We start from the raw sequence: 18,194 nt of genomic DNA, 5'->3' as shown, positions 1-18,194 counted from the left end.
TGACAAACAAAACTTTGCTCCTGAGGTGTAGGAGGTAAAAAAAAGGGTTGGCAGAGGTGAGCAGTGGAAGAGGAAGTGGAACTGTTCTCTAAGAGAAAGTTATGTTGTTTTATGGCTCTAGAAGAACAGAGTTTATAAAAATGTCAGCAATTCACTTTCTGAAAAGATTACTTTCTTTTTATTCTCTCTGGGGTTTAAAGCGTACTGATGCCCTGAATTGCACATACTGAAAAATAAAAACGTAGCCAACTGAAAATCAGTCTAGATTGCTGCAGAATAGAAAGACATGAATCTTTTAGTGATACTGTATTGATCCCTCAAGGAGAGATGTGTCCATTGGCTTGCCCCCTCTCTACAGGGAGGTTAAAGCTCAGGGTCAGGACCTGGGAGGGATTCAGGACACTTCAGGAAGGCAGATTCTTGCTGTTGGGGTGATTGAACCCAGGCTGTCTGGTTGAAGGGCAACTCCCTAATAACTGTACCACCCTGCTGCCCTTGGTCAAATGAAATATTTTTAGAGGAGAAGTTACAGTATAGTATGAGCTGGTGAGCTGGGGACGCAGCTAGTTTGTTGTGCAGCGTGTTGTGCTTGGATTTGTCCCCATGAAATGAAATCCCATTACTTTCCCTTCCTGGAAAACAGAGTATCTTTCATGGTGACCTCATGCTGCACTTGTAGGCGAACGAATAAAACCATAAGATTTTTAAACAGTCCCGCCCCTCCACACCCCTCCCATCAAATATAACTGCCTTTCTCTCCCTGACTCATATTCCATTGGGTTAGACTTTTGAATGATCCCTCACTGCATTACGTCCCGCCCCAAGATCCTGTAAATAAAGGAAATACATCAAATCAAGGACGTAAAGATAGAATTTCATGGGGTCTTTAAGAGACGCCATACTCTGGGATGTGGAAGAGAGTAAGCTTATGTTCATTGTCTTTCATATGAAATGCATGGAGTCTGTTGGTTGAAAAATAATCCCCATATTGGGTGAACAGAAATGAGTAAGATTCATTCATTCATTCATTCAGTAAGAGTCAGAATCCTGGCAGTATTGATAGTGCATCTGCTATTTGCTCTCAAAGTGAATTTTGACCAATTGAGCCAAACTGTGGCGCAGCAGGGCTTCGCTCTGACTCGTCAGTCAGCTGGGCGCCAATTGCTACTGGCTTGCTGGTTTGCTTGGTAGGGGGGCTAAGTGCATTAGTCCTCCTGATTCCCTTTTTTTTCTACAGTTACACAATGCAGGGTAGATACTCCACGTTCAGTACACATTCAAAGCAGATAAATTGAACCAGTGTAGGGGCGTTGCCATAGTCACAGATGAGGTAAAATACAAGTGGAATGACATAGCTAGTTAGCCTCAATCACTTATATCGGCGTTGATGTGCAGATTAGCAGTTCAGTTACAACAGGTGGAAGGGTGAAGGGAGGTGGTGTTGGGGAACTGGAACCAGGAAACCCCGGATTCAGCTGTGGTGATGCGTACCAGCCCCGAACCCCACCCACAAAACGTGTCGCCCCGGCACGCCTACAGAGCCGGGAGGCGCGGTAGGGAGTCATCCCCTCCCCCAGAGCCATGCACCACAGAATGGGCCAGATGGTAGTTTTATATTTTTGTCTTCCTGCTTTCCTTATAGATTCCTTGGTTTCCTCCAAACATACCTACCGCAGCTTTAACTGTAAAGTGCAAACTCAACATACAGTCAGTTTCAACAACATGTGGGTCTTTTCTTGCCCGGCTCAGAACCGCATTATACACTCCTCCTCCAACCAAACCCATAATCCCCTGCCATCTCCAACACCGTATAGGGAAGTCTCTGTGGAGATAACATCCATCATATTCACTCATCATATTCATTCATCATATATTCATCATACATATCATTTCTTTACTATTTCCTCTCCATTATTTATGTGTATTTGAGTGTAGACACATTCTTGTGAACACAACAACTCAAGGAACAATACATGACAGAAGCTTATTACTTAAACCACAGATTCCCCTATAGAATAGACGATCGTATTAGATTCTGGAGCACCTTGCTGCATAAATTTACATATTAATGAAGAAAAACTGATTATCCTCCTCCTCCTTAATGCTGTAAGACACGCAGTTCATATTAATACCACCAGCGCCACCACCAAGTATGTTGAGAGAAATATTTGCCAAGTAATGCATTAATTATCTTAATTAATTACCATTCACTCATTAGGACAACTGGTTAATATATTGTGGTGATTATGGCGGAAGACTAGGCAGCTCAAGTGCCATTTGTTTTCTCACATCCCTCCGCTCTTTGTCAAGTCCTCCCTTCCCTCCCGTCTCTCCCGTCTCTCCCGTCTCCTTCACTCCTTCCCAGGCTTTCTCCTCCTGTCTTTGATGGTCCTTCCTCTCTGTGATTCTGGTCCTCCCTCCATCCCTCCTCCGTCTTATTACAGCTTGGGTTGAGAACTCTGCTGTGGGATAACTTCATTACAAAGCAACCGGGGGAATAGAGAGAGGTAGAAAGGGAGGAAGAGGGAAAAAGAGAGATGGAAGAGCTAAGTGGCAGTCTGGTTATAGAGCTGTCTTTCTTTTATGCCTTCATCTCATCCCTCTGCTCTTGTCCTTCACTAATAGAGAGATACTCTGGCATTAAATAAAGAGACACTCACCTCCTCCTGGGTACTACAGTGGTAGAAATCTCAGTGCGCTCCTTTCATATAAAGGAACTAGCAGAAATAGGGATGTGAAGTTTTACACTAAAGTTTTTATTATTATTATTATACTGTATATATGTGCATTTGAGAGTGAGAGAGAGAGATTTGGGAAGGAGAGTGAGGAAGTAAGGATGGGGAAAGCAGAAAGCTGGATCTTGAAAAAAGGCATATTTTCCCAAATGCTGAGATGTTGTGAGTGTCTGCCATGTGTGCATGTACGCATGTTTGCGTTTGATATTTCACTTAACGAACATTTGTGTATGCAATGATGAGATACAGCCTTAGCTCCCTCAAGGAAACTTGGAACATGATGCAACCAAAGATCAAATGTTTGTGCTTACTCTAAAGTTTTTATGTTTTTTTGTTTATGAGCTGTCTACACACCAGAGTTACAGCATAGAGATGCCAGCTTGTAGTTCTCAAAGTTTAGTTCTCGGCACGTTTGTTTGTCCTTCCTGTGTCCGTCTGTCTCTGTCTTTATGTCCCCCACCCCTCCACCCTCCCGAGGCGTTGTGTTATTAATGAAAGATAATAGGGTAGAAGAGGAGATGTGTAAAGCTCAGCCCATTAGGCTCTGAAGCAGTCATCCCAGCATCATTTAACTGACTTTAATTGAATCCCAACAGGCAGAAGCAACTCTATGAAGTCAGCCTTTGGTCTGCGTATGTGTGTGTGTGTGTGTGTGTGTGTGTGTGTGTGTGTGTGTGTGTCTGTGTGTGTGTGTCTGTGTGTGTGCGTCTGACAGAGTGAGAGACAGAGAGAGAGCATGCATGTGTCTGTGGGTGCATGCATGTGTGTGTTTATCCTGTAGCTGCAGTGCCATATATATATATCCCTCTCTGGTTAAGAGTTATTTCTCTCACAAAAACAGGTCCGTAAACAAGAGGAACTCGAAGACAACCTGTTCCAAGGCAGCATGACTATCATCTCCCTCACTTACGTGCACAGTAGTGTTCTGGAGTTGTAGGGGTTATGGTTAAGTCAAGAGTGACAGGGATGGAAGCAAAGGTAGCTGAAGAGAATATAAGGCTTAGACGACCGGACTTACAATGTTATAGGCAGGGCGTATTTTACCAGCGTTAATATTCTTGTTTAATTGCTTTCTGCCGGTGTCATTTCAGAATTACTGTTACTGACTTTTGCTGGATTGAGGCAAGTTGTGTAACACTTGGGAGTTATTCATTGTGATCAGGCCTTGCATGAATAGGCAAAATGAGGCTATGAATAGCGGTGCATGACTCGCAAATTTCGAGTCCGACTCTAATAACTCTAATTGTGGCAGTCTCTGGAATTGATTAAAGATATATTAAACCACAGGAAGCTACATTCGACTCTGCTGTGTGTGCGGCGCCCAAAAGGCTAAACCATGGTAACTCTTTTGTGTGGGAAAGCCTACTTTTAATCCTCTTATGCTTGTGCAACCAAGGTGCTATGGTTCTGCACCATGGACAGCGCTGTTATAAACAGAATTGCCGTCTGCCTGTCATGTGCAGATAATCTGATGTTTGTGTAGCCTAATTTATGTTTATGCTATTCTATTCAGGTTTTATTTGCACCAGGGAAACTATCAGTAGGTCTAGACAGGCCATAGGCTACACTCTCTCTCTCTCTGTCTCTCTCTCTCTCTCTCTCTCTCTCTCTCTCTCTGGCAAACTTTATTCAAACACATCCTTGGTCTGCATTACGATGTAATATATTTGCCGAAAAAATAAATAAAAAGGCTGCGATCGGGGTTTGTGTCATATTCCCAAAATGTTTTGACTATCAGTCTGCCTAAGAAAAAATTGTGACATTGAGTTTGTTTTCCAAAAGGCATGTGGAGACTGTATGAGCATTCTTGAATTTGCTTGGCAGTTGGAAGAGTCAGGCTGATTGCTTGGAGCTCAGCGAGCTGCAGATATATCCTGACAGTTTTTTGAATGGGAGATTTAGATCAAATTAAGACCCCAGGTACTTTCTTTAGAGTTTTGGGGAGTAAATGAGCTTTTAATGAACATATTGGACATTTTTGTTATTGATCTTACTCCGTGTATTTGATGTCACTTACTTGTTTTGCGCTGGTGTGTGTTTTGATGGTGTGAAGTGTCTCCCTTTAAGATCAGGCCTCAGATTTCTTTCATAAGTTAGATTTTGGTCAAACTTTCAGTGCACTTTGTATCTGCACTCCCATGCTCTCTGTCAGCCTGTGATATGATCTCCTGTGTGCAGTGGGTCTTTCCGATTTAATTGTGCCTGCTCTCACGAAGGGGAGATGTGGATAGAATTAATGCCCAGGGTATTTTCTTTACAGTCTTGAGGAGTGAATGAGTCTAGAGTGGGTGGATTAGATGCTTTTGTTTTTGAGCCGACATAAGTTGTTTAATGTCTCCCTGCAGCTTGGATATGGCTAGGCCATTTTGCACTGATGTGAGCCCCCATTTTCAATATAGGATTCATAAGCAGGCCTCAGATATCCTTCATAAGTCATTTTTGCATAGTGTTAGAGTTGGAATAATGAGGCAAATTTATAAATGACCCTTTTGATTATGCCAGTCTTCGATTTTGGTCAAACCGCAAGTTTCCATTAGTATAGGAAAGAGATTTGGACTGCTTCATGCATCTGTTTTAGGCGATGGAAAGCCTACTCCATGCCAGTGCTGAGTCATTCGAATGACTTACAGGTGGAGCGTCAATGTATCTCATCCGAACAACTTAGTAACTCGTCCAAACGACCTATCGCGTCGTCTGCAAATATGGCTGCAAATCTATTTGGCTGCAAATGTCTTTTTTTTACATTGCCTTTCGAGGCTTCCATAGAAAACTCACAAACCCCATAGAAAAAAGTACTCAAGTGCGTATTAGCAGCTCTGACTTTGCAGTAATCATGTGGACTTTGGGATCTGTATCGCAAGAGACACTGTAAAACTCCTCCATTGCTCATTCAGTCATCAACTATATATACTCAGCACTAAATCTAATGTTTCACATCTCTCTGAAATGGTTATTAACAAGGGGACGGCATTTACACTAAATAAGGCAAACAGTCCAACAGTGTGCAATTGCGCATACTGCCAGCGGAATAGCAATCCAACAAAGAATACCAGGAATACCAGGACAATATCCACTGCCTATAATATAACAATAATATATTTACAGCACCCTTGGAAGGTGGTAGGGATTCAGTGTCTTGCTCAAGGGCACTTCATCAGGGCAGATGCTTGCTGACAAAGTGGTTATGTATGTTATGTGTTCTCCCTCTGTGTCTCCCTGTCTGTGTTTTAGCTGGGAGGTGTTGCGCTTCCTCCTGTCAAACCTGCGCTGGTGGATGGAGGAGTATCGCTTTGATGGCTTCAGATTTGATGGGATCACCTCCATGCTCTATCACCATCATGGCATAGGTAATAAAGATACAGTTGGTTGTCTGGGTTTGTGTGTGTGCATGTGTGTGTGTGTCGGGGGGGGGGGGGGGCTCCAGAGTTATATATCCACCCCAAGTAGACTGCACACTTATGGTAGTTTAGATTGATTAAATAGATACGTTGTGAATGTCAGGAGCCAGATATCTGCAGAGACTGATTGAGTACAGATGACAGTGAGACATGGAGTGAGAAAGAGAGAGAAAAGAGAACGACAGAGAATGGTGATGGACTTGCGTAAGAGACCTTGAGAGGAGTAATGAAAACACAGAAAATGTTCTTCGTACATCTTGAGTATAAACATTCGATTAAGCCAAGCCTTCTTTCCCAAGTTCACCTATTACTTGTGTTCTTTGTCTCACTCTGACTGCTGTCACACACTTACCAGTCTTTTCTTTAGTAGCTTACGCTCCTTAAGACTCAAAGTCCACAAACCCATCTACCCAAGACAAGTCTGTATGATTATCCACAGGCGTGTGATTTTCCAGGTATGCACTTAAAGTGGAAAATAAGAGAAAATAATGAAACTTAATGGAGAAAAAAAAAAATCAGTGAGAAACCAGAAGGCAATCGGTAGAGCGCAAACCTCCGCCAACGCTGAACAATTCTCCAGCTTGCAAAGCTGCAGCCTCTGTAACAGTTTATGTTTGTTTATCATTTGTCTTCTGGGTTTGATTTTCCCATAAGCTAGCATATGAATGCAATGCTGTTTAGCAGCCCACCTGTAAGTCCCAGATGTCGGACATGCACCAGCACATGAATGTAGCATAATAGTTATGGATAAAAACCAATAATCGTCTAATAAGGTGAATCCCAGATCCAGATCATCGCCAGAATCTAATCAACTGATCCTTGGGCCAAGAGATATCTGTCAAGCCAATTTAATTCCTCCCCCATCCATTTCTCTCAGTTTTGTCGTCTTTTTACCTTCCTTTTCTCAGCATCATTTCCTGCACTCCAACCTCTGTGTCCAACGCAGTTTGTCTTTTCCGATCTGTCTCTCTACTCATCATCGCTCTGTCTCTATCTGTTCTCTTTGTTCTGTCCAGGTGTGTCATTTTCTGGCAGTTACAGTGACTACTTTGGGATGCACATCGATGAGGACGCCTTTGTCTATCTAATGATATCCAACCACATGCTTCACACCCTCTACCCCGGTTGCATCACCATCGCTGAGGTGACCAAACACACACACACGCAGCTTTTCACAGTTTTCCCCACTCTGCTGTTATTGAGGTAACAGCAGATAAAATCAGTAATAAGTAGTAAAAATTCTGTAATAATAGCCCCCTACTTAAGGGTAGGACAACCCAAATAGTAATCTAGTCTCTATAATTCAGTTCTAAATATAAGCCAAGTTAAAGTTGATTGTCTCTTGGATCAGTCTTCATCCTGTCCCCCATCCTTCATCCTTCCCCACTTCTCATGGCTTCAAACCTCTTCCTCATCCACATGCCCGACCTTTTGTCTCCATCATCTAACTTCTTTCATTTTTAGCAGCGACCAGCAGCTAGTGTAAGTCACTCTGTTTGTCGGTCGGGCCCGAAAATATTTAAAAAAAACCTCACTGCACATGTGCCATTGCGGGACACGGCTATAAAGACACCATGAGCCTGACTGCTGCATCACTTTATATCTCGGTTGGTAAAAAGCATAGATTTGCCACACTAGAGATCCCAGGTGAGTCAATTTAGCACTACAATTTTTTCAGGCATGTTGGCTAGTTCCCACAAAACATTTAGGCCTGCGCCCTTTTAAACAGTTGCAGCCTAATTCTTGTGGCGCTGTACAGGGAAGGCATGCAGATTTATGAAATGACCGCCGATGGTTAGTCGTTGATCATCAGGGAGATGAGCACTTGTCAAAATTGACTGCATATACTGAATTCTCTCTCTCGCTCTCTCTCTCTCTCTCTCTCTCTCTCTCTCTCTCTCTTTCTCTCTCTCTCTCTCCCTCTCTCTCTCTGTAGGCCTATGTGTGTGTGTGTGTGTGAGAGAGAGAAAGAGAGAGAGAGAGAGAGACTGTTGGAAACTACTGTTGTCTGAAAACACCAAGCTGCAGCAAGTTATCATGAATTACGTGCTTGTTTGTTTCTTCTAGTTTACTTTCGCAAAAAGCCTAGTTATTCTATGGCATTCCTATGGTATGGAATGATACAGAGTTACATTCAGTTTGAAATTTTACCTTTCTACTGTTCTACTGTTTCTGCTGTCTCTCTCCACTTTCTCCCCTGCTTCCTCACTCTAAGCTCTCTGAGAGTTAACTGAGCTGAGAGGGGGAGGAGAGAGAAGCGGGATAAGAGAGGCGGTAATCAAATACAGGTAATAATGGATAATTGAGACCCAGAGGTCTTCAAGCAGAGAAGGGATGTCCGCAAAGTCCTCCTGCTTTTCCGCTTTATCCCCGAAAGTTCTCACACTCAACCTAACACTCTCACCTCCAAAAGAACAAGGGCATGTTTTTTTTCCCTCCAACCTTTCAGGAGGAAGAGCTAATCTCATCCATTACAGCTATTTTTTTTCCTTTTATGGCGAGTTCCAAGGCCATTTCTCTTCTCTCTTCTATTCTCCTCTCACATTTTTCCCACTTCCGATATATCTCCCCTTCCACATTCTTAACATTATATAGAGATTCGCTCAGTTCAGAAGTAGAACAGAATGAAAACATGTTGATAGAGAAGTGATTTCATTTTCTTTGTCTCCATCTTTGGCTTCATGTCTCTCTCTTTCTCCATTTCTTCCATTTCTAGGATGTTTCTGGCATGCCAGGACTGTGTAAGCCCATCAGGGAGGGAGGAATGGGTTTTGACTACCGCCTGGCCATGGCTGTGCCTGACAAGTGGATACAGGTGGGTGTGTGTATGTGTGTGTGTGTGTGTGTGTGTGTGTGTGTGTGTGTTATGCATGTGTGTGTGTCTGTGTGAAAGAACAATCAACACAAGAAGATAACTGCCTCCTTTCTGGAACCCACAGTTTAGTGGATCTATCAAAACCCTGAGCAGTAGAATGAATAAGGAACCACAGGAATGTAAAACATCTCTTATTCATCATCAGAAAAGGATAACATTAATAATGATTTATCGTTATTATTAGTAGTAGTAGTGGTAGTAGTAGTAGTAGAGGTGTTATTCCTGTGTATGTGTGTGTGTCCATTCCCCACCTTTCATTGAATGTTGTTGTAGTGACATTAGCAAAGGAAGAAGAAGAAGAAAAAGAAGCATGAGGCAGAGAATTACAGTTTCTTTGTTTTCTCTTAAAAAAAACTTCTGTCCAGCATGTCCATTTAATGAGCGGCTATGAGTGCTGCTCTCCTTCCCATGGCCGTCTAGAGCCTGTTGAGAGGCGGCAGCACTTGAAAAACAGACAGGGCCATTAAGGTGCTTTCATGGTCTCCTCAACCATTATTTGTCTGATGCATATTCAGAGGCAGGTAGCGGCTACAGAATAGCTATGGCTGGGCTAATTCACTTAAGATAATTAAGTGGAGTGGCTCTGTTGTGTGTCATTTCTGCTATCCCTCTTCCTCTCCATCCCTCCCTTTGCTGGCCAAACCCTCCAGAGGAACAATTAGGCTGGTGATCCATTGAGCAATATAGACGACATAACCACCCCCCCACCCTCCCCCCTCTGCTTCATTAGGAGAAATTGATGTTGTAGTTGCTTTTTAAATGTCTGAAATGAAACTTATGAGGTTACCATGGAGATAAAAGCTGTACCAGCAGCACATATAGCGTCTATATATGGCCTCTGATCATGAGAGCTGAGTGTGGTAACATATACCATCGCTGTTTCACTCTTAGCTCTGCAGCTGGCTGTATGTATGGCATTGTTGTCCACTTTGTTATGTAGGCATGGTGCATATTTTCTATTCTTTCACCCATCCATTCTCCTTCTTCCTCCTCTTTAACTGGGCTAATTCTGCCCCCTACTGGGTCTAGATGTTTTTGGATTGTTTTTATTTTTTTTTTACATTTTTATTTTTTTTTCTTTTACAGCACAATAAGCAGCTGTTCAGTATAGCTTTCAATATGCAACCTTGTCTTTAACAAGAATTCATGCGCTCATTCATAGAGGTGGAGCTGCAGATTGTGCGCTCATGATGTTAATAGTGTCCTTTCCTGTGTCAAGCGCAGTCAGGACGTAGCAGTCATAGCCATCTGTCGGGACTTCACATGCGACGCGATTTCACAGGCTGCTTTTACGGCCTGAAATTATCCTAGCCTTCTCAGCCTGTCTTTATGAGACACACCAAGGACAACCAGCTAGTAAAGTGTAAAGTGTGTGTGAATATATGCATGTGTTTGTGAGGGGGAGATTGTGTGTGTGTGTGTGTGTGTGTGTGTGCGTGTATGTGAGAGAGAGAGAGAGAGAAAGAGAAAGAAAGAGAGAAAGAGAGAGAGAGAGAGAGAGAGAGAGAGGCCACCTTCTATTGGCCTGTAACAAAGGCTCCTGTTAAATCACCCAGCTGAATACTCATAAACACTGAAATGCATCATTTACAGAGGTGGGAGGGACACACTACCATTAATCCGTTCCAGCTACTTGAGTAGATTTTTCAAATATTTGTCCTCCTCTAAATAGCTGTGCTGGACTGTGACAAGTGCTTACTCAAGTACATATTGAAATAAATTGTTTTACCATGAATATTTTTCGACATCGAACTATTAAATTCCATTCGTTTCAAAGTCCTTTCAAATCAGATTTTTCTTTTTTTCCTGCACATCCTATTTGTCATCATTTTCTCCACTTATCTCTTCTCATGAGATCTAGATCTATCTTTCTTTTGGCACACAATTCTCCTCGCTGTGTTTCACAAGTCTAGCATAGTGATTTTTCATTGTTCATTAATTGTTTTACCTCAGATCAAAAATATTAAGAATGAAAAACAGGGCACATGAAGTAACATACTACATTTAGTACTCTAAATGCCTAAGTGTACAAGAAGAAAAAGAAAGGAAATGCTAAAAAGAAGAGAACTGTGGTTGGGTTTGGAGATCATCAGTGGGCTCTATCATCCATGTGTTGAAGGATTGGATTGGATATAGTTGGAACCCCAGTTCTGTGTATTCTGGCATTGGCTCTTTCATGGGATAGGATGTCTAGATTTTGACCCTCTGTGTTTTCACATATAGTGATCCTCCGTCCATACATGTGAAAACACATAGGATCACTTTATTTTCTTTTTTCTTTTTCTTTTTTTGTTTAAAGGAGAGTGGGCTCTCCACTCAACTTTCGAAAGTTGATTATTTATTGAGGCAGTGCAAAAGCAGTGAGAGACTCACGGCCCTGCTCCACTACAGCCATCAGCCGTCAGCCATCACCCGCACTGAAAGATGCTCCACTGCTCGCGTTGCGTTCGTGTTGCGTTGCATCCGATGGCTTTGTCCAAGCTAAAAAATCACTGAGTTTCAATTCTTGATGGCTGACGCATGCGTTCTCCCTCATTGAAATAAAGTTGAATTGATTGTTTTCTGGTGAATCCATTCAAAAGTCAACGCGCTCTCCCTGCTCCACAGAGCAGGGAGAACATCATGTTGGCGCAACGCTGAGGGCAACGTGAGGCGATGCTGGTAGTGGAGCTAACCCTAACATAATGGACATGCAGGTGAGAAAGCTCTGGCAGGACTCATTTCAGACATGTGACTCCAAAGGCAGGGACCACTTGATTGTCTCTGGGCACAAGGGTGCACTTTCAGCACACTTTCTCTTCTCTAAAATTAGAATGGATTGGAAGAAATTGGACAGAAAAAAAACAACAAAAATGTGTGCCCTCTTCATTTTTATATAATAGTGATTCAAGGAGGATGATCTATTTTTCTTTTAAAACCCCAGGAGAATCAAGCTAGAATCCATAATGCCATCAATAATTGACAGAGGTATTCTGGAGCAGAGTACACCCTGTCTACACCCTAAAATCCCATTAAAAATTGAATTGAATTGAAGGGACCTGTCTGCTGATAGCTTCACTCTGATGGCAATGCCGCGTTCATGTCATATCGGATTTCCCATAAATACGAGCTGCCGACTGGGAAAAACTGTTCATGTCAGCCTCCTAGTGGTAATTACAGGTAGGACATGTGGGAATTTCTGTAGGCTCCGATATCTCCCACTTGGCATCACAAACTGCGGAAGGTTGTCAACACAGGTGGCAAACATGGCAACAAATCCATGTCAGCAATCCAAGGTAATAAAAATCAAAATTATCAGTTATATTCACACTAATACAATCAACAGTTAAACGCTTCCAAGTTGTAGCAACGAGGCGTCATCCCATTCTTCTGCTTCTTCCTATATGATGTGAGCATAACATATGGGACAATGTTTTCAGATTTCTATTGTGCAGCAGGGCCGGCCCAGATCAGGCCTGAGGGCAAAGTATTACCCAAAGTAACAGCTGGCCCCAATTGACTTTTTAATTGGGTTGAGTTAACTGTGGGGGAATGAGTTTTACACACCTGATTACGTGTTTGATTACCTTGCACACCAAGCAAATGAGAAAAGCACCAACCAAACTTCGGTGCCATTTTTTTCTCTGCGACTGCCTCTATAATCTACTACAGGGACCGGCAACCATGTACCATGGAGGGACAAAAATATCCAGGTTTTCACTGATTAGCACCTTCAACGAGAGAGGGGGGAACTAATCAGTGGAATCAGTGCGGATACTGTTGGGTGGGAATGAAAACCTGCATACTTTAGGCCCATCATGACACATGCCCATCCCTGAAACTACCATCCACAAAAAGATGTGGCCACATGCCAAATGAAAAATGTACAGAAATGCAGAAAACCACATGGGGGTAAATCCTTTTTTTTACTGCATTGTATGTCTGGTAAATTTATGTTTATGTTAATTTATATGTTGCTACCTCACATGGGGACATCTTACTTGTTAATTATTACCTTTACAAAAGTGCTTCCTGCTGTCTGACCGCAGCAGACGAGGACAGACTGATAGGAGCGGCTTCAGAAAGTGGTGGAAGGAAATGAAAGGTCTTTATCTTACTGTCACCTGACTGTCACAATCACGCCTCACTCCTCAGTCAAGTCACACCTCAGACCTGACACCATCAACCTCCAAACACACACCCAAACACATCCACACACTGCTCATGTCACCCTCTCTGAGACCATTTCAGTCCTGTCTGCCCTGCGGACCCTCGCAGGTCAGACTAAAACAATCCACAATCACAGTTGAAGCCAAACTTAACTCGCTTATCTGTAGCCTTGTAGCCTTCAGATCGTGCAGTATGCCAGTGGATCAGCTCTGCCAGTTCTTGTTGCAAGCCAACAATTTTGTGGGTGTCAGAGCTTAACCCTCCAACCCTCCCTGTAGATTTGTTTTTTTTTAAAGTGTGAAAATAGTAGTCAATTTATATACAATTTAAGGGAGGATGATTCAATAATACAAGATCATACAAGATGGAGTATAGCCAATAAACACGGCCTCTTTGATCCAATACTAATCAACCAAATCTTCTGACTCTTCAGCTTGTCCTCTCCTGTTGTTTCCTCCCTGTCACTGCTGCCTCTAGTTCCAAAGACAGATGTGTCTAATTTCCTCTGCACTGTAGCTTACAGTTCTTCAAATACAGACAAGTAACCTGATACAAGGTGGCACATTGTAATGCATGGGACTTTGCCGTTTTACTGACTGTGCGACAAGATGTGCATGAAATTTCCTCTAGTGAAATTGCTAACTGGGTTATTCTTACTCCAATTATGACCATACTCCAATTAAGACAATCAGATAAAGGCGTTTGCATGGCAATTTCAATAGTCAGAGTATTGTCGTATTTGGGATACGTTTGAATTGATCAGGGTGCATGTAAACATACTATCAGCCAGTACAATCTATTTCTAAATCTAGACAAGACAAATTTGTTTTTTTTCCCTTTAGGATCAAAAAAGTAGAACTCCATACACTGCCTCTAATGCTCCCACATTTACTTAACTATTATACAACGTTTCGACCCGAGGTCTATCTGGAACAGGAAGAAACGGGTGTCCATTTATAGTCAATCAACAGTGATCAATGACATCACTCCCTGACATAGAAAGTTCTTCCAATGATTTGATACAATGATACAGATTACAATTCACACCATACAATCTCAGAATGTATCAGCATTATCCAGTGTAGCGGAGAAATCTTTATTTACTTATTCAGTATTAACCAACATCAACTTTCCATCTACTGAAAATATCATTTCCATGATAATATCCCCTTTTGGTCTTCTCATTTTATTACGTGATACTCTTTCCCCCTCAGTGATTTCTCCTGGCACCGCTTCTCTTTACTCTGTTTACCCAAAGTCTAGCCTACCAACTGTTCATTTCCCATCCCACCCTCTCTTTAGATTCTGAAAGAATGGAAAGACGAGCAATGGGACATGGGTAACATTGTCTACACCCTGACCAACAGGAGACAAGGAGAGGGCGTGATCTGCTATGCGGAGAGCCATGACCAGGTTGGTGCTTTACTGTGTCATTAATTCCCCCCTCTCCCTCTTCCACACACACACACACTCACCCAGAAAGCACTGCTTATATCACCCTATCTCTGCCCATCCTTGCCAATAGTAGAGCTGGCATACAGCCATGGTACTGTGTTCTGGTAATACCCAACTAGCTAAAGTGCCAAAGGTGTTTCGACAGATTAGGATTATATTCAATAAAGTAGTCATTTTGGTCAGAAGCCTATATTGCAGAAGTCCTCAGTCCATAAACATCAGATTATTTATTTGCCAAGCTCGACTGCTGGTGGATGCAATTAGCTTTGAAGTAAATAATAACTCAAATAACAAATTTCCTAATGACATAAATCGGCAACAGTTTAGTTGTAATGAATTGTGATGCATTACAAGGAGATTATAAACCCTTTAGAAGCATAGATAAACTTTTCTTACAAAATCATCAGAAAAACATCAGAAAATTATTAAAATTAAAAAAAATTAAATTAAACTAATTTAATAACATGTCATTAATATAATTGATCCATAAAGAATTCCACTCCCTAGTGTTTTTCTTCATGATAGATCTAGCTTGTGAAGCCCTGGAACATTTGAAGCCGTCGTTCATCAAAAATAACGAAGCACTTAGACATAGAAGCTGACAAATATTCGTCATTAAATGCCGGAAACTGTGCTGTATGTCATGGGAAAGCGTGCAGGAACCCCGTCATGTGTGTCTGCAGGCCCTGGTGGGAGACAAGTCGCTGGCCTTCTGGCTGATGGATAAAGAGATGTACACCAACATGAGCTGTCTGATCCCGCTGACTCCTGTCATTGACCGGGGCCTTCAGCTCCACAAGATGATCCGACTCATCACGCACGCTCTAGGAGGGGAAGGCTACCTCAACTTCATGGGTGAGTGTGTGTGTGTGTGTGTCTGAGGCCCGGTGGGTAAGTATTTATTTGTGCCTTTCTTTGTGTGACTACCTCCGCCTTTCATCACTTACCAAAGGACAGACTTAGCGGGCGTGTTTGGATGGTTCTGCTTTGTGTTTGTGTGTCTGATCTGTCTGGCTCCCAGGAATGAAAAGGCTTTTTCAGGAATGTCCTCTGCGCTGAGGTCCCCCTTAAACACACAACACCAGAAAAACCTCTCTCTTTCTGTCTCTCTACTTGTTTCTCCTCTCTCTCTCTCTTCTCTCTCTCTCTCTCTCTCATCCTGTTTTCTTGGTCTCTGTAAATATCTGTTCAGTCGGACTGTACTTCCTGACCTTGATAGTGAACTCTCCAGCACTGTCTGGGAATTAGAGGTAGCTGCAGAAAAAGAAAAGAGAAAAAAAAAGAAAGAAAGAGAGAGAAAAAGTTGAATCTCCTGAGTTGAATACTGAGCTGCACGCCAGGCTTAACCAGAGCAAGTGGAGAACGCATGCCACTGTTCAGAAATTCTCCTGACACATTCTCTGTAGTAATCCAACATGCACTTATTACACAAAGCACAACATTTAAAAATGGCATGAAAGAAATTTCCTTGTATGGAGAAACAGACTGCTGTGATCAGAATTAGTGCTCCACTTAACAATGCCAGTACTCAGTGTTTGTGATAGATAAAACTTGTTTCTCTCTAGTGAATGACAGGCAAAGTCCATGCTCGTCAACCATGCTTCACTGAAGACGATACAGTAGCAATTATCAACATGACACCAACTTGAACCAGTACAGCGGCAGTTTTCTATTCATCTACGGCACTGTGCCAATTTGTTGCTACAGCAGTTGTTAACAGCAGTGTTGCCAACGCGCTAATGTTGTCAAGCGAAATCACCTCAAATTGCAGTAGCTAGACCACATATAAATGTGTAAAGAAAAACTTTTCTGGTGAAACACTGATGCAGTGTGACCACCTGCTTAGTGTTTAGCCCAGATGCAGCAGGGTCAAGTTAGAATGATTGGTGAGATGTTGTCATAGATGGGAAAAGATAAGAATAAAAGCTTCACCCCGGCACTACCCAGAAGCCTTTTGGGCACAGCCAAATTCCCTGTGGTTCTGACCTGGAGAACAGAGGTGTGTGTATGTGTGTGTGTGTGCATTGCTCGACATTCCATCTTAGTGGCACGCATGGTGTACAAGTCATGGACACACACAAACACAGACTTTAGCTGTGTTTGTGGGCAATCGCTCTATCAATCTAGAGCACATTGAAAACTAATGAACCTCCATCACTCTCCTATTTCGCATTATGTCTTCATGCTGTAAGAAAAAGCAGTTATTCCAAGCACGTTGACACCATTTTTCTCAATTTTCATCAGTTCACACATATTGCCACCATTTGTAATTTTCAATATTGTCTCCTCTCTCTGCAACTGAAAGATGTAAAGAAAAGAGGAACGCTGTAATCGCATGATACTAAAAGGAGCAAATGAATCTTAGAGTATTCTAGATTTTCTGTTCTCCATTTTCCTTTTTCTCTTGCATAATGTGTGATTGAGAAAGAGTGATGCTAGCACAAAGTCGCCCAGCAAACTCCAAAGAGATTTAATGGCTATGCCGTACATGCAGGAGGGAGAAATCCAACTTATAAAGTAACGAGTCGACGCTGTGGAAGTTGGGCACAATTGTGTGGCAGTGCGCTTCGAATTCCTCCTCTCACAACTTTTCCTGACCCTGCTGCAGAAAGTACGATGGGTGTCAAGGAAGTTTCAGGGTAAAGAAAAAGATTGCTATTTTTATGCAGAACTCCTCTTTCTTTAATTGAAGTGGATAAGAAGACCATTTTGGTACGTGTGTGCACACATAAACACATGCATTAGGCGGTCAGTGTTCTTTTGTATAGTCGTTAGCAGGTTAATGAATTTGCCTGTTTATACTTAGTCTTTTGTAGTTGTTTCTCTGCTTTCTTTCTCTGTTCCCTCTCTCTCTCCCTCCCTCCCTCCCTCTCTCTCTCTCTTTCTCACTCTCTCTCACACACACACACATGCATGCACACACACACACACACACACACACACACACACACACACACAGCTGCCTATGAATCCCTGGAGACCAATTTGCTCCTGCAGCTGGCATACTGTAGGTGGTACAGGCCATGGGGCATTTACCCATTTACCAAAGTAATGAGGCTTACTACTATTCATGGGTCTCTTACTCCTCCTCCTTAAAAAAAAACTGAATGCCCCTCCATCTTCTCCCACACACAGGGAAGGAAAGTTTTTTTGTTGACTTAGGCTCAACTTTAGCTGAAGTGTGTCCTATAGCACCTGTCAACCTGGATTGTACTGCAGTTTATCCCTCTTATATCAGCATTCTAACTAGACTTTATTCAGTGTTATGAGGTGTCATGATAATACAATCTTAATTCAAAATAGTTTCCCCACCCAGCACCTATACACATTGCTGTCTTGAATGTTAAAACTTCACTGGTCTTAAATGTGGACATCTGCTAACTTAAAATGTGAAGCACAATTGATTATCTTATTATTTTGTCTATAATCCATCTCATAATTTGTCTTTTCTTGTCTGTATGTACTTGTTTTTGGTCAAGTTAAACTGGAATTTATGCTTATAGACTCTGATCATATGGAAGCAAGAAGTGTAGTATCTTCTCTAGCAGCTGGGCAGAAAATGAGGAACAGTTCATCAACCAA

General features: G+C 42.3%; 1 protein-coding gene across 1 annotated transcript in view; it reads left to right on the top strand.

Annotated features, from left to right (window-relative positions):
* Window positions 1–18,194, top strand: part of gbe1a (glucan (1,4-alpha-), branching enzyme 1a) — a 94,711-nt gene that overhangs the window by 56,053 nt on the left and 20,464 nt on the right. The window contains exons 8-12 of the mRNA XM_071924622.2: window positions 5,967–6,082; window positions 7,150–7,277; window positions 8,850–8,948; window positions 14,460–14,570; window positions 15,296–15,467. Coding sequence (XP_071780723.2) covers window positions 5,967–6,082; window positions 7,150–7,277; window positions 8,850–8,948; window positions 14,460–14,570; window positions 15,296–15,467 — 626 coding nt within the window. The remainder of the gene's footprint in view (window positions 1–5,966; window positions 6,083–7,149; window positions 7,278–8,849; window positions 8,949–14,459; window positions 14,571–15,295; window positions 15,468–18,194) is intronic.

Source organism: Centroberyx gerrardi, chromosome 11 (assembly GCF_048128805.1).
Source record: "Centroberyx gerrardi isolate f3 chromosome 11, fCenGer3.hap1.cur.20231027, whole genome shotgun sequence".
In the NCBI taxonomy this organism is placed as follows: Eukaryota; Metazoa; Chordata; class Actinopteri; order Beryciformes; family Berycidae; genus Centroberyx; species Centroberyx gerrardi.
This window is presented reverse-complemented; position numbering and strand designations above follow the sequence as displayed.